This window comes from Theobroma umbraticum, unplaced genomic scaffold, assembly GCF_002168275.2.
Source record: "Theobroma umbraticum cultivar Fairchild unplaced genomic scaffold, ASM216827v3 scaffold_51.0, whole genome shotgun sequence".
In the NCBI taxonomy this organism is placed as follows: Eukaryota; Viridiplantae; Streptophyta; class Magnoliopsida; order Malvales; family Malvaceae; genus Theobroma; species Theobroma umbraticum.
The window spans coordinates 1,403,516-1,418,647 of record NW_018397260.1 but is presented as its reverse complement, the minus strand read 5'-3'; the positions used below and the strand labels follow the sequence as shown (position 1 = coordinate 1,418,647).

The window sequence follows — 15,132 nt, the reverse complement described above, 5'->3', positions numbered from 1 at the left end:
AAATATAAGAATTTGATGAATGTAATAAAAAATAAAAATTTATTTGAATATTTTTAAATATTTTAAGAATGTTTTAAAAATATTATATCTATGAATTATTATAAATAAAATAATGATGCAAACTCAAGTCTATTTTAAATTAATATAAAAAGTTAATAATCCGTATGATAATATATAAAAATCGAAATGACTTGATCCAATGGATCAAAACTTGAAATAACTAACTTTCATTATAACCTGAGCTGTTGAATGGCCACCTTTAGTTCCACACGTTTCAGATATTTAAAGCGCCAACTATACGGCATCACTAGACACGAAAGTCCTTGAACGATTACACTTACAAGCAACCTCGCTCAGACAACAATAAATAAGGTGAATACTGATCTTTTGCCATGGAAATTTATGGTATTTTCTCTCAAATTTTTCTCCTTTAGGAGCCTTTCCTAGAAGCAACACCCATTTCTTTTTGAAAAAGCTACAAAGAAATTACAAGGCTGACAGGAGGCCCTTCTCTTCCAAGATATTGCCATCTGCTCTCATATCCCACTTTGTTTCCTCGATTCTCTGATCAAAACAATAAAGAAAGGAGGTATTGCCCAAGCTGTGGGCCTTTTCTGTGCTTTCGTTGAACCAAGGAAAGTGTTTGTCTAGGCTGGCACGACTATAAATAAAGTTAGCAGAGATAGAGCTGCCCGACTTTAATTTATGCAGTCCTAAAGCTCGCACATTTTAGTCACGTTGTAAGCTTTGTTATTTGTGAGTTTGGACCACAAATGCAATCATAACTCTTTAGTCTGTTGCTCAGAAGATGGATAATGAGTTTCCATTGGAGCCATCATTTTCAAATATTCAACTGCGTTCACCAACCCCAACTCTAATTTCGATATCCTGATCATAACGCCACGTCTCGCACTCACAGTCCTTCACCTTCTTCTTCCCTTACAACAGTTGCAAAGGTTGTTTTTATATAAAATTGACTTTATAAAAATAAAAAATTAATTATTATTAATTAAAATATTATTTTAAATAATAAAAATAATATACGATCATTTTATAATATCATATCAAGATATTATGTCATTATCTAAAATAATATATTAATATTGTATTGTATAGAAAATAAAAAATAATATTTTAATCATAAAGATTTATTTCATTCAAAATAAAATTATAAAAATATAATTAAATTAATAAAAAAAATAAAGAGTTAATTAAATTTTTTTTAAATGATTAAGAGATTTTTCTAGGTATTATGTCTTGATTATATTTACTCAAGCATAATTTTAAATGATATACAAGTGTCTTATCTCTTCCTTAGATCATATATATCTATCACATTTTCATTTTGTCCTTGGTTTGGGTTTGGATCGTCGTACGTAGGACTTGGTCAAAGGCATCAAGCCTATTTCAGTCTTTTTGGCTTTAGAACGTGTTCAAGTGGCAGAGGGTTGGAGTTTTGCAAAGTTCCAATTAGATAAACCAAGGGTAATAAGTTTTTCACCAAAGATTTGAAGGGCAGAAAGTTGCATGCTGAGTCATCCTTGAAATAGAAAACAGAGAAAAGTCGGTGATCTTTGATTAGGATCTTTACAAATCGTACGGCTGAACTGGATCCACCTTAGCCTACTTTGAGGGTGATATTGCCATGTTGAAAGTAAATCTTGATTCTTGTTTTATCAATAGGGTTCATTGAATTTAACTGTGGGTTTTTTTTAAAGTAAATTACTATTTTAATCATTTTATTTTTTTAAAATTTTTATTTTTGCTCTTAAATATTTGTAAATCTTATTTTTTATCATTCGATAGTTAAAAGATGACCGATCTCCAACTTAAGTCACATGATCATAAACATTATGTAAAAATAAATTTTAAAAGAAAAATTCCTTTTTCTTACTATGTGAGATAGTAGTTGATTTAAATGGTTACATGAATGTTAGGTGAGATACTTGTTATCATTTAATCAATGAACCATCAAAATACTAGTATTTAGAAATGTCGATAATCAAAATATTATATTTCAAAATTAAATATAAAAATAAAATTACAGAAACTTAGATGACCAAAATGGCAATTTAGTGTTTAAATTTTGGTACCTGTTCTTCAAATGGTTTGGACTTTGGACAAGTAAAATTAAATCAATAAACAAAATGAATTTCTCAGTTAAAACTATTATAAAATATTAAATACTTAAAATTGAGACATAATAATTTATCAGATTTCATTAAATATGCAATCTGGATGAAATTCAAGAAAATTTGCCAAGTTTCATTATGTTTATCAAAATATATCTATGTCTTTTACTAGTTATCATCCTAATTTGCATCAAAACATATGACGCTAATCAATTTTTACATAGGTTAATGACTAGCTAATAGATTTCACCTGCCAAAATACTAGTAATTAATTATTTATACATCGTGGATGTATCAAGAGTGATCTTTTCATTTTTGTTATTAGGTAATTTTTATTTGTAATTTTCATCAAACGTCTCCATTTATTGATCTAATTACTAGTAAGATTGGAAAGTGAAATGTAGTATAAATAATATAAAAAATATTACCTATGTGTACGAAAAAAACTATACCATCTGTTTTACAAATTGCAAATGTTTATATTTCCTGCAAAATAGTACAAGTAATTTCATTAACAAGTGAGATTGCATTTGATTAAAAAGAAACAATGTTGATACCTGTTGATTGCGTAGTGAGGTAGTTGTAGGTTGTGGACAAGAATTAGCCACTAAGTATGAATTACCCTCTCAAAAAGTTTCATAGTTGGTATGATATCTTTCCTAATTAATGAAACTTTTATAAATATTATATATAATTATATATTGCTTATTTAACAATCTATCAATTGGTAAATTAGACTTGTCCATGACTTAGAACGAGCTTGGATCGGATCTTGGATGACCCAAACTCAGTTTGTGATATTATTATTTTATTAAATAATTATTTTGATTTAATTTTAATTTGAAAATATATTTACAAATACTATAAAATTAAAAGAAAAAATATTTTTAATATTTTAAATAATAAATAAAATTTAAATAGACCGTTAGAGTTAGATCGAGTTAAAATAAATAAAATGTAAATAGATGAATCAAGTCAAATAAGGTATGAGCCTAAGTTTTAAGGGTGTTAATTGACTCAGTTCATAGACACCTCTAATTATTTGTGTCAATAAAAAAAAAAGAAGAAAAAAATCTTGAAATAGTGATAAGCTTGGGCACCAAGTTTGACAAAACGTGAAAGAATACTGGTTCTTGCCTCTAATAGTACTAAATTTTTATCACCCTTAAAAAATCTTATTGGCTGATTCATAGGAATCTAGTGCCTTCAGATAAGGGATGTCTCACTCTTAGCATCCCAACAATTTGCAATTTAATCAGATGTGAACACACATTGCATTTTTCAATTTCATTTTGCCAATCCCTCCAAAGTCTACAGCACTTTGTCAACATTTTTTAAACAATAAATTGGCTAATCATTCCTGGCCATGGAAGTACACGGCAATGCCTACTTTATTCCAAAAACCTAGACATAAAATGTTCTTTTTTTTTGTAAAAAGGGGAAGATTATTGTGAGTAAAATCTTACTGAACGACTTGATGAGGCTATAAATAAGTCTTGGTTCTGCTTTGTATAGGACACAAGAAAGAAAAAATCAACAAGAAAGCCATGGCTAAAGCTAGATGTTTCACTGCTTTCCTTTTGATCTCTTCTCTTTTTCTTGCACCTTACTTTTCCATTTCAGAGGCAGACAGCTCTGCTCCTATAGAGAGTGGCCTCTCGTGGACTTTCTACGAATCTTCATGTCCCAAAGTCGAATCCATTATAAGAAAACAGCTGAAGAAGGTTTTCAAGAAGGACATTGGCCAAGCTGCTGGGTTGCTTCGTCTTCATTTCCATGACTGCTTCGTTCAGGTACCTTATGTGTAATATATGCAAATACAAAGTTTACTAGTAGTAATTGCCTTTCAAGGAAGATCCCTTTCGAGTGATGAACAGTAAAAGATTTTTGTTCTTACTGTTTTGCTGTACTTTATAGCATAGTTGCTACATCTTTCACTTGCTTGAACACTGAGACTGAAGCGAATTTCATGGAAACAATCATTTTTATAGATCAAATTACAACTGAAAGAGTAAACAAAGAAAAACAAAAAAAAAAAAAAGAAGAGGAGAAATACTTTCTGGGTTTTTAAGTTAAATACCCTTAATACTTTCTTTTCAGCTTTCACCAACAAGACTTAATCAAAATACCTTCATCTGCTTCAATTGCTTTCTGGGTTTTTATGCAAGACTGCTTTAATGTCGCCTAGTGTATTGATCAGTTTTGAGGGAGAATTAATTTGATCATGTCATGATGATGACTTGATGTTAATTACTATATTAATGCATACATTAAAAAAATTGCAGGGATGTGATGGGTCGGTGCTGCTGGATGGATCAGCAAGTGGGCCAAGCGAGCAGGATGCTCCCCCAAACCTGAGCTTGAGAGCAACGGCATTCGAGATCATCGACGACTTGCGTGAGCGTGTCCACAAAGAGTGTGGAAGAGTCGTCTCTTGCTCTGATATCCTTGCTCTCGCAGCTCGTGATTCTGTTTACCTGGTAATTGACCCCATTTTATTAGGTCCTTTTCTGTAGCCAATTTTGCCTTGCAAATTAAGTTTTTAACTTTGGACTGAAAAATTAGGACAAAAAAAATTCTAATTAAATAAGCTAAAAAGTTGTAATTCAAACCATGGACTTGTGGTTCTACTTCACAAAGGGTGTGGTTAAAAGAGGGTCTGTGACACACGCCTGGCTAACTTTATTTTTATTTATTTTTTCCAGTATAGGCCTTGGGCCTTTAGGATTTAAAATTTGAACAAATGTTCATTGGAGCAAGAGTCAATGTTTTGGTGCCATAAAGTCAAAATTTATTGAAGCTTTGCTCGCTCGGTGAAAGTTAGGTGTCCATGGGTCCTATCCTTTCTTTACCCTGGACCCTCTGTATAACTTACTATTTATGGAGGTAATTGCTGGGGCCAAGTCATTTTTTTTTCTGGAAAAGAAGAGAGTGAAATCCAACATGTTAGAATTAAATAAAAAAAAAGTGTTAATAAGATGCGTTTTGTGTACTTGGCCATTCCCCCGGAAAATCTAGTCACGAAATTATGGGAAAAAAAATGAAAATCAAAGGATTGAATGGTAGAAGACCATTGACTCCATCCATGTGAAAACATAATTTTTCTCCAGGAAGAAGGTATTAATTACCAATATGAAATGATTTTCTGGCAACTATAGTTGTTTTCCGTTACCATGGACTGATTCAAGTCTTGTATATATGTCACACCCTTCATGACATATTGCTTGTATTTGATTGGAGGTTTAAGTTATCCTAAGTTTCTTTAATTAATTAATTTCTCCTCTGTTCATAAAGCTATGGTATGAAAGATGCAGGTATCAAGTACAGGCAAAAGAGTTTTTCTCTTGGCCCCACATGAGTTTGCTTAACAATATAAAATTATGATTTTTTTTTTCTGTTATCCAACAAGAAAAAGAAGATTCTTTAGGGTCTTGTTATAAATTATCATAGAACCTTTCTTGTTTAAAATTTTCCATGTGAAAGTTCTGCCAAACTCACCAACTCCAATTGAATGAGTGGAGCTTTACTTTTGAAAGCGAAAAAATATCATCTGATTGCAATGAGTTGTCATGTTGTTGAAAATTGAATCCAATGCTAATAAAGTAATCATGTGTGTGTATCTCCATTTTCTTGATTGCAGTCAGGAGGTCCGGACTATGACGTACCGTTGGGAAGGCGGGACGGACTGACTTTTGCCACAAGAAATGTTACCTTGCAGAACTTACCGCCACCCACTGACAACGCCGACGCCATTCTCTCCAGCCTCGCTACAAAAAAATTTGACCCCACTGATGTAGTAGCTCTCTCTGGTGGCCACACCATTGGCATCAGCCATTGCTCCTCTTTCACCAATCGGCTTTATCCTACTCAAGACCCTAACATGGACAAAACCTTTGCCAATAACCTCAAGGGGATTTGTCCTGCAGCAAATTCCACAAACACCACTGTGTTAGATATAAGGAGCCCTGACAAATTCGATAACAAGTACTATGTTGATCTCATGAACCGCCAGGGTCTGTTCACCTCGGACCAAGACCTGTACACTAATAGCAAGACAAGGGGCATTGTTACTAGCTTTGCCGTGAACGAGACTCTCTTCTTTGAGAAGTTTGTGCTGTCGATGCTAAAGATGGGGCAATTGAGTGTGTTGACTGGAAAGAAAGGGGAGATTCGTGCCAATTGTTCGATAAGGAATCCAGATAACAAGTTGTATTTGGCGTCTGTGGTGGAAGAGGAAGTGGAGGAGGAAGCTTGGTCTGAGTTTTAAGGGCTTACTTCTTGAAGCTGCAGAAACATGTTAATTATGTTTTGTCCTAGAAACTGGTTTTAATCGCATGTTTTCTATTATGCTTCTCCCTTTCTTTGTGTTTTCTCAAGGTTGGGTTTGTAGTGGATGATAATTCTGTTAATAAAAGTAACTAACTTTGTTGAAAACGAGTTTGCTTGAGGATAGTCTGGCCTTGTTTTCAATTGCCTGTTCTTTTCCTTCTCCCTTCTTCGACAAGGTTGGTTGAAGTAAGGAGTGAAGCTAGCCGGTTCTGAACAACTGGACAAGGAAAATTAAAGTTTGATATAAATTGGACCCTGCTTCCGTTAATTTGTTTCAAATTTAAAACCCGGCCTTAATTCCTTTTTTCTTCCAACGATTATCATTTAACAGCGGTTTACACATTTTTTTTTTTGGGGTTTAAGCAGTTGACACTATTGTTCCATGATTCCATTGTCAATTTTCATTAACAATTACAATTTTACAATGAATTACAACAACAACAGCATTAACTATTTTTTCGACAATGAATTTTTTTTTTATTAATCAGTTTTACATTGAGGTTGTCTGTGATTTTGTTTATTGTTGGAAGCAATAAATTTGTGTGCCATGATAAGCCGCAATTCAAAAATTATGAAAAAAAAAAAATTCATAGTGGATGCAAGGTTCTTATGAGAAATAGCAATGTAATAGATGTTCATGACAAAGGCATGGTAGCTTTAATGTTTACTTCCGAAAAGTAGTGCTATAGAATGTGCTTCATGGTGCGGATATGAGAAGGAATCTAATTTCTACTAATATGTTGAACAAGAGAGGTCTGAAGACTGTCATAGAATCCGATAAGATTATATTGTCCTAGAATGAAGTGCTTGTTAGAAAAGGATACTCGTGTGATGAAATCTTTAAATTAAGTATCAACAAAAAACCAATAAAAAGAAAGAGAAAGGGAGAGAGAGAGAGAAGGAATAAATTTCTAAAAGGAAAAAAAAAAGGAAATAAGAGAAATGGAGAGGAAAATTCCATATAAAAGAAAACGGAAGAAGAAAAAAGGAAGAGAGTGGATTTGAGAAAGATGACGCCTGTCCTTATGCCCATAAGGAAATTCCATTGTTCAATTTTTTTCTTGTCTTGATGCGTTTTTATGATTGGGGGGAATGGGTGGAAGGACCCTATGCATTGTCCTTCTTTGAGTGCTGATAAGTGGGTGGGTACTATAGGGGTTGAATGGTTGGCTTTCTTTCGTTGTTTCTGTGCTTCGGTTCCTTGCGGTTCTGGAGGCCTTGATGATTTTCTCCTTGTGCCTCATCAAAGGGGAAGGAGTGGGGGTTGTGCTCTCTTTTCACAACAGGAAGTCTTCTTTATGCGCGTTTCGATGGAGTTCATTGTCTTACGGCGATGTTGCTCGGGTTGCTAGTTGAGCAGGACTTCTTTCAAGGTCAAGGATGTTTCAACGTGTTCTTTTGTTGATGGTTCTGACAATCCCATGCAGCGCCCTTAATGAGGGGGAAGGGGTCTTTGTCTAGTTTCTAGTTTTAACTTTCTTGTTCAACTGAGATGAGCTAGTGAGTAAGGGTTGCGCTTTTCTGTCGAATGGTTTTCAAGGTTTTTTTGGTTTTATGGTTATGTTAATAAAAGGAAAGTTGACAGAGGATGTGAGAAAAAGAAAGAAGAAAGAATTAAAAAAGGAAATAAAAAAAAAAAGAAAAAAGAAGATAAAAGGAAAAACAAGAAAAACATAAACAAACAAATAAAAAGCTCATATTCTTTGTGTAAGATATTATCCTTCATGATATGGTGCTCTCGTTGTGGGAGGCTCTTGATAGCTTTGCTTTTTGTCTTTTTTTTTTTTTCTTTTTTGTATGGCTTTGTCCTTTGAGTGCTGAGATTGATGACTCTGATTTGGAGTGAGGGTGAGGGACTATTTGGTTGTCGTTTGTTGAGATGGTTGATTCATTTATTGAGGGAAAGGTGGGACCTTTTAGGGGAAAGGGGTCGAGGGAGATTTTCCCATGTGATTGTTTGTTTGCTTTTATGATTATGGGAGGGAGGGGCATGAGGAGTATGTTGAGTTAAGGATTTGGAAAGAGAGTGTTGTGAGTTAAGGAGTTGGAATCGATCGCTCTTCTGTTTGTCTTGCTGGTTCTTTTGTGCTATGTCCTCTTGGGCAATGCAGTTTGTGGTTCGTGTGCCTTCCTCGCTTGGGTGGTGCATTGGAAGCTCTTTGGACGCCAATGCTAAAGGAACTGTTGAAAAAATAGTGTATTTCTTAAGGTTTCAACACCCCACATTACTAAGGTATAAAAGAAAAGTGAACTTTTCTCAGCTTTCCTATACGCCACACGCCTATACATGTAAGCTAGGCCAAAGTGAACTTTTGTACCTTGATTTTATTTCTTTCTCAGCTTTCCTAGTATTTGACTCATTCTAGCTAAATCTGTCTCAAACTATACCTTCATGCTAACTGGGTATTTTTAATTTCCTTGATTTTGTGCGATGTTCACTTCAACTTAACATTGAATCTCTTGATTTGGTGCAATGTTCACTTTATTCTTAACCTATAAATAGAGCCTCTATACCTCAATCACAACACACACCATCAGTTCTCTCATCTCCATTAAAGCTTTTTTGCATATTTTCTCTATTTTTCTTGCCTTCTTGTTGTTTCTTTTTTCTCTAAAAAAGTCTTTATGTTATTCCTAATATCCCTTACTAGTTTGTGAAAGCTAATAAGGAAGGGTTTGTTGAATCTTGGAGGATAACCACTATAATCTTTTTATATTGAGTTTCGTACTTTGAAAGAGCAAAAATTATCCTTAAGGATAATGAAATCACACTTCAAACTTCTTTTTATTTTTGTGTGCTTTATCATTTGTTTCTTAGATTTTTTCTACAATCTTAAGGATAATGGATTCCCATGCTGATAATGTTACCGCCATTGTTCATATTATTGCATCTGTCCCTGTAACTGCCACCACCACCATCAATGGTTCCACCTTGAGTCTTGCTCTTTTGACCATTCCTCCTATGCCTTCAGTCTCATATGCCAAACCAATTTCAGATATTTTCAAAATTGGGGTTTTTGATGGTAGAAACTTCACAAAATGACAAGAAAGGATTTTTTCAAATCTTGATGTTCATGGGGTGGCTTTTGCTCTAATTGATTCCAAGCCAGACGATGTCAGGATGTTGGAATCATGGATGCATGTGAATAAGGTATGCAAGCATACAATTACTAGCATGTTTTCTAATGAGCTGTTTGATATATACAATCCCTACAAAAAGTAAAGCAAATATGAGAGTTAATGATTATCGGATACATTATTAAAGATGTTGGGAAACAGAAGTTTGTGATTGGCAACTTCTATTGCTTGAAGATGATAGATGACAGGGACATCAAGAGTTGGATCAATGAATTCCACAAACTAGTTGATGATTTGAAGGTTGAAAAGATAAACTTGCAAAAAGAGTTCGTTGCTGAATTACTTATTGAGAAGCTGTCAGAATCCTAGAATGGTTATAAGCAACAACTGAAGCACAAGGAAAAGCAATTGTTACTTGCAGCCTTGATTGTGCACATCATCATTGAAAACATAACCCGGAGGGAGATTAAGGCCTCTAAAGCTAAAGAAGTTGCAACTAAAGCTAATATGGCACAAGGCAAAACCCAACACCGTTAATAAAGGTACACTTATAAACCTGATTATAAACCCAATGCTCTTTATCCCACCTTCAAAAAGAAGAGTAGTCATTTTGTTTGTGGAAAGCAAAGGCATCATGTAGCACAATGCAAGAAGAGAACAAAGGAAAATGACAAACCTATTAATCTAAGAGTCAACTTGGTCAAGGAAAATGAATTCGATGATATAATTGCTGCAATCATTTCTTAAGCCAATATGATGACAAATGTGAAGGAATGGATGGTAGACTCAAATGCTACCTGGAATATTTGTGCAAACAGAAATGCCTTTACCTCTTATACCTTAGTAGGAGAAGGAGAATAGATAATATATCTTGGTGATTCTCGAACTGCTCAAGTTTTTGGCAAAGGGAAAATCTTTTTCAAGCTCATATCTGGCAAGACCCTAACTTTAAATGATGTTCTACATGTTCCCAATATAAGGGAAAATCTAGTTTTTGTCACCTTATTGGGCAAAGTTGGGGTGAAAGTGTCATTTGAATCTGACAAGATCGTAATGATAAAATATAATATGTTTGTGGGTAAAGGATATTGTAATCAGGGACTTTTTATACTTAACATTACAAATGTTATGAATGAAACTGCTAGTTCTTTTACTTATATGATTGACTCAACTGATTTATGGCATGGTAGATTAAGACATGTTAGCCTTCCCTATATTAAAAAAATGCAATCACTAGGTTTAATTTCTAGTATTAAAAATGGATGCTTTAGTAAATGTCAAATATGTGCTGAAACAAAATCAACAAAGAAAACTTGTATTTCAGCAAGAAGAGAATATGAATTCTTAAGTTTAAGTTATATTGCTTTGGGAGATTTAAAACAAACTATTAGTAGAGGTGATAAGCAATATTATGTTACATTTCTTGATGACTACTCTAGACTTACTAAAGTTTATTTACTTGGGCATAAAAATGAAGCTTTTAACATATTTCTTAAGTATAAAGCTGAGGTTGAAAATCAATTCAATAAAAAGATAAAAAAAGTTAGGTTAGATAGAGGGGATGAATATATACCAATTAATGATATATGTGAAAAATAAAGAATAATTTATGAAATCACTCCTCCATATTCCCATGAATCAAATGGTCTAGTTGAAAGGAAAAATAAAACATTAAAAGAAATAATGAACTCTATGCTTGTTAGTTCTAATGCACAAGAAAATTTTTAGGGTGAAGTTTTATTATTTGCATTGTTGACTCCACATGTTTTTTATGATAACAAAACATTCCTCATTCATTAATGTCTAATCATTAATTAAATGTGCAAGATAAAGTAAATTCCCTCAATAAAATGAATGAATTAAAACAAGATCATATCATAGATAGGCTAATCAGTTAAAGTGAGAAAAATGGAAAGAATTTATGAAGACAAGGCTTTTATAACTGATTATCAGAAGTCTTAATCATTTAAGGAATGGTTGGACTATATGTTAAAGTAAAACAGAAAACGTTAATCAGTTAGCACTAGGCTTAACTAATTAAGAAGGTATTGGACAAAGCAAAACAAAAGTCTACTAATCGGTTAAAACATCGTATTAATCAGTTAGAGCATAAGATTGGAAGAATCTCTAAATGCCAAAATTCAAATTCAAAGTGAAGTTGATCATTTCAGGGAGCCAAAATGAAGAAGTACAAATGCAAAGAAATTTTAATTGATTAGAGCTTCTGTTAATCGGTTAAGGCTAAAAGATGTGAAGCTACAATTAGTTAAGGGGAAAGTTAGCCAATTAAAGGAAGTATGCTTAAGTAGAGAGGCTTGAAGGCAAATATCGCTTACTCGGTTACAGTCTTCTGTAATCGTTAGAGCAGAGAACACAATAGCAAGATAGTGCAAGGCAAGAAGTTGTAATTTGTTAAAACTACTTGAAACTAGTTAGTCGAACCTTGTCAGCCCATTGGAAGTTAAGAATTAGAGGACAAAATAACAGGTAGAACGGCATCAAAGTTGTCTCCAACAGCTAGGAACTATCTCTAATAGAAAAATTTAACTCCTTAAGTATAAAAGGATGCTCTAACGACCAAAAAAAGTATATTTGAAGATAAAAGAGCCATTTTGAGCAAAAAGCCAAATATCTTTCACCAAAAACACTTGCTGTTGATTCTAAATCTAGAAAAAGTGTTAGAGTTTGATTGTAATCCTTCTAGATTTGTAAAGTGTCATAATTGTACTTCTTTCTCTTCTTTTCTTGAAAAATTAAAGTGTGGAAAGCACTCTAAAGCTTATTGTAAGGGATCAGAGTTTAAGTTAAAAGCTCACCTTGTGAAAGCTTGGTAGAAGCTGTTAATTCCATTGGTATAGTGAAGTTGGGTTGAAAATCCTTAATTGGGAACCACTATAAATAGTCTTACATTGTCCACTTCTCTCTACCTTTCCTTACTTGGTGTCTTTAACTACTATAAGCTTTACATCGATCTCTCTCTAATTGGTTAAAAGCTTTTCTTTAAAAAAAGTCTACTCTTTAAAATTTTTAGTACTCTTCATCCCCTTTCTAGCACTTCAATAAGACCAATAAGTAGTATCAAAGCTATACCCTCAAAATTAAGGCTTAACATCTTTAAAGAAGATCTATATGGCTTTGGAAAAATCAATTGTTGCTACGGGTATATCCACATGTAGGGTTTTTCTATTTGATGGATTAAACTATGCTTATCAGAGTACTAAGATGTCTATACACATTAGAGTCCTTGACCATAAAATGTGAGATATTATTATGGGAAGACCTTATGTTTCCACTTCACCTAGCTTTGTTATAGATGAGAGAATGCCTAAACCAAGAACTGAGTGGACTGAAGCTGAAGTAAAAAAGGTTTAAACCAACTTTAAGGCCATTAATACTTATATATTGTGAATTAACTCCCATTGAGTTCAATAAATTTCTAGTTATATCGTAGCCAAGGAAATTTGGGATAAACTCAAAGTCATTCATGAAGGGACTTCACAAGTAAAGGAGTCCAAAATTGCTTTATTCACCCAAAATTATGAAATGTTCAAAATAAAATCAGGTGAAGATATCTCTACCATGTTCGATAGGTTTACCAATATTACAAACAAGCTCAATCAACTTGAAAAAGCTATCCCTAAACATGAGTTAGTAAAAAAACTACTTAAGTGTCTTTTAAAAAGCTAAAAGCCTAAGGTCACTACCATTCGAGAGGCCAAAGATCTCAATGTTGTCACACTTGATGAAATTTGTGACTCTCTCCTTACACATGAACTTGAATGAAGGAAGAAAGGAAAAAAGCTAAACAGAAAAGGAAAACTCTTGCACTCAAGATTAGCTCATTGTAGAAGAACTTGAAGAATTTTCAAATAATATTGATGAAGAATTAGCAATGGTGGCCAAAAGGTTTAGAAATTTGATAGGACAAAAGGGCAAAAGGTTTGGAATGAAGAATTATAAGAAGGACAAAGGTTTCTTTTGAAAATTAAACACAAGGGTGATCTCAATAAAAAGGATAAAATGATTTACTTTGAATGCAAGAAACTAGGACATTTCAAATTTGAATGTCCAATGTCAAAGGAAGAATCTTCAAAAAAGATGAAAAAACCAAAGAAAGTAAGGGTGGCAGTAAGCCAGTCCGATAGTGACTCTTCATGCTTAAAAGAAAAGAAAATGAAAAATTGGAAGAAAGAGCAAATTTTTGCTTGATGGCAAGAGAAGAAGAATTTGAGGTAACTCTTAGTTCATGTGATATTTCCTATGATGATCTACAAGAAGAATATGATTGCCTATATACTGAACTTGAAAAACTTGCTTTGAAATATAAAACAATGAGGAAAAGGCTGTTGCATTGAATAAAGAATTAGAAAAATTAAGCAGGAGTACAACTCTTTTTTTGATCAAAGGAGCATGCTTCAAATTGAACTTAAATAATCTAAAACTGATTTTGAATTCTTGAAGCTTGAATTGGAAAGAAGAAATTTAGAATTATAAAGAGTTGCTAATGAAAATGTTGCATTTAAAGTTGATAGAGAAGAAAGATCAAAACTGAAATCAAAAGATGAAAAAGAGTTTAAAAAATAAAACAAGCTTTAGAAGGCAAACTAATGTTGTTTCATGTCATTGCTATGTGTGTAATAAAAAATGTCATATGTCTTATGAATGTTATCATACTAATAAAAACTTTCCTAAAACCAAATTAGTTTGGGTTCGAAAAGGATCTCATGTGATTGTTAACCCCTAAGGATCCATCAAAGTATGAGTACTTTTAAAGAAAAACTAAATATATGTTTTGTAGGTTGAGCAAAGACAAAAAGACTAATGTTTTGAAGTTCAACCAAAGGAAAGGCAACCTTAGTATTGGGACAGTGGTTGTGCAAGACACATGGCCGACAATGAGAACTTGTTTGCTAAGCTTGATAGAAATAAGAGTGGTAGTGTTTCCTTTGGTGATGACTCCAAGGGTATTATCCAAGGAATTGGAAGCATTGGTAACACATCTCAAAGTCAAATCAAGCATGTTTTATTTGTTAAAAATCTAAAACAAAATTTGCTAATCATTAGTCAACTTTGTGATAGAAGCTTTGCAGTGTGTTTTGATTCCCATAGATGTCAAGTGATTGATATTAATACTAACAAAATAGCATTCATTCGGAAAAGAACTAAGAATATATATGTTATTTTTCTTGATGAAATTAAGTCTAGTGAATCATGCTTTATTGGCAATGATGAATGTGATAGTTAGTTGTGGGAAGATTAGGACATGCTAGTATGCATACAATTTCAAAGCTTTTGAGAAAAGACTTAGTCATTGAATTTCTAAAGATATCATTTGAAAATTACAAGGTTAGTGATGCATGTCAATTTAGGAAATTTAGAAGTTCATTTAAATCTAAGAAAGTCATATCAATTTCTAGGCTACTTGAATTTTTACATGTTGACTTGTTTGGACCAATTACTATTGCTAGCTTAAGAGGTAGGTCATATGGTTTTGTTATTGTAGATGATTACTTTAGATATACATAGATATATTTTCTTGCTTCTAAAGATGATGCATTGCCAATTTTTGTTAAGCATTGTAAAAGAGTTCAAA

At 33.0% G+C, this 15,132-nt stretch overlaps 1 protein-coding gene across 1 annotated transcript; it reads left to right on the top strand.

The window, feature by feature from the left end:
• The first annotated feature begins 3,533 nt into the window (after positions 1-3,533).
• On the top strand, positions 3,534-6,566 carry LOC110416860 (Peroxidase superfamily protein). Its single transcript, XM_021428982.2, has 3 exons — positions 3,534-3,925; positions 4,418-4,612; positions 5,773-6,566. The coding sequence occupies exons 1-3, from the start codon at positions 3,680-3,682 to the stop codon at positions 6,397-6,399; spliced, it is 1,068 nt and encodes a 355-aa protein (XP_021284657.1). The 5' UTR covers positions 3,534-3,679; the 3' UTR covers positions 6,400-6,566.
• The last annotated feature ends 8,566 nt before the right edge of the window (positions 6,567-15,132 follow it).

Bases quoted from the DNA above. Each gene is read 5' to 3' on its own strand.
- LOC110416860 (XM_021428982.2), top strand. From the start codon at position 3,680: ATGGCTAAAGCTAGATGTTTCACTGCTTTCCTTTTGATCTCTTCTCTT. The intron at 3,926-4,417 runs GTACCTTATGTG...AAAAAATTGCAG, and splicing joins TCCATGACTGCTTCGTTCAG to GGATGTGATGGGTCGGTGCT. The intron at 4,613-5,772 runs GTAATTGACCCC...TCTTGATTGCAG, and splicing joins CTCGTGATTCTGTTTACCTG to TCAGGAGGTCCGGACTATGA.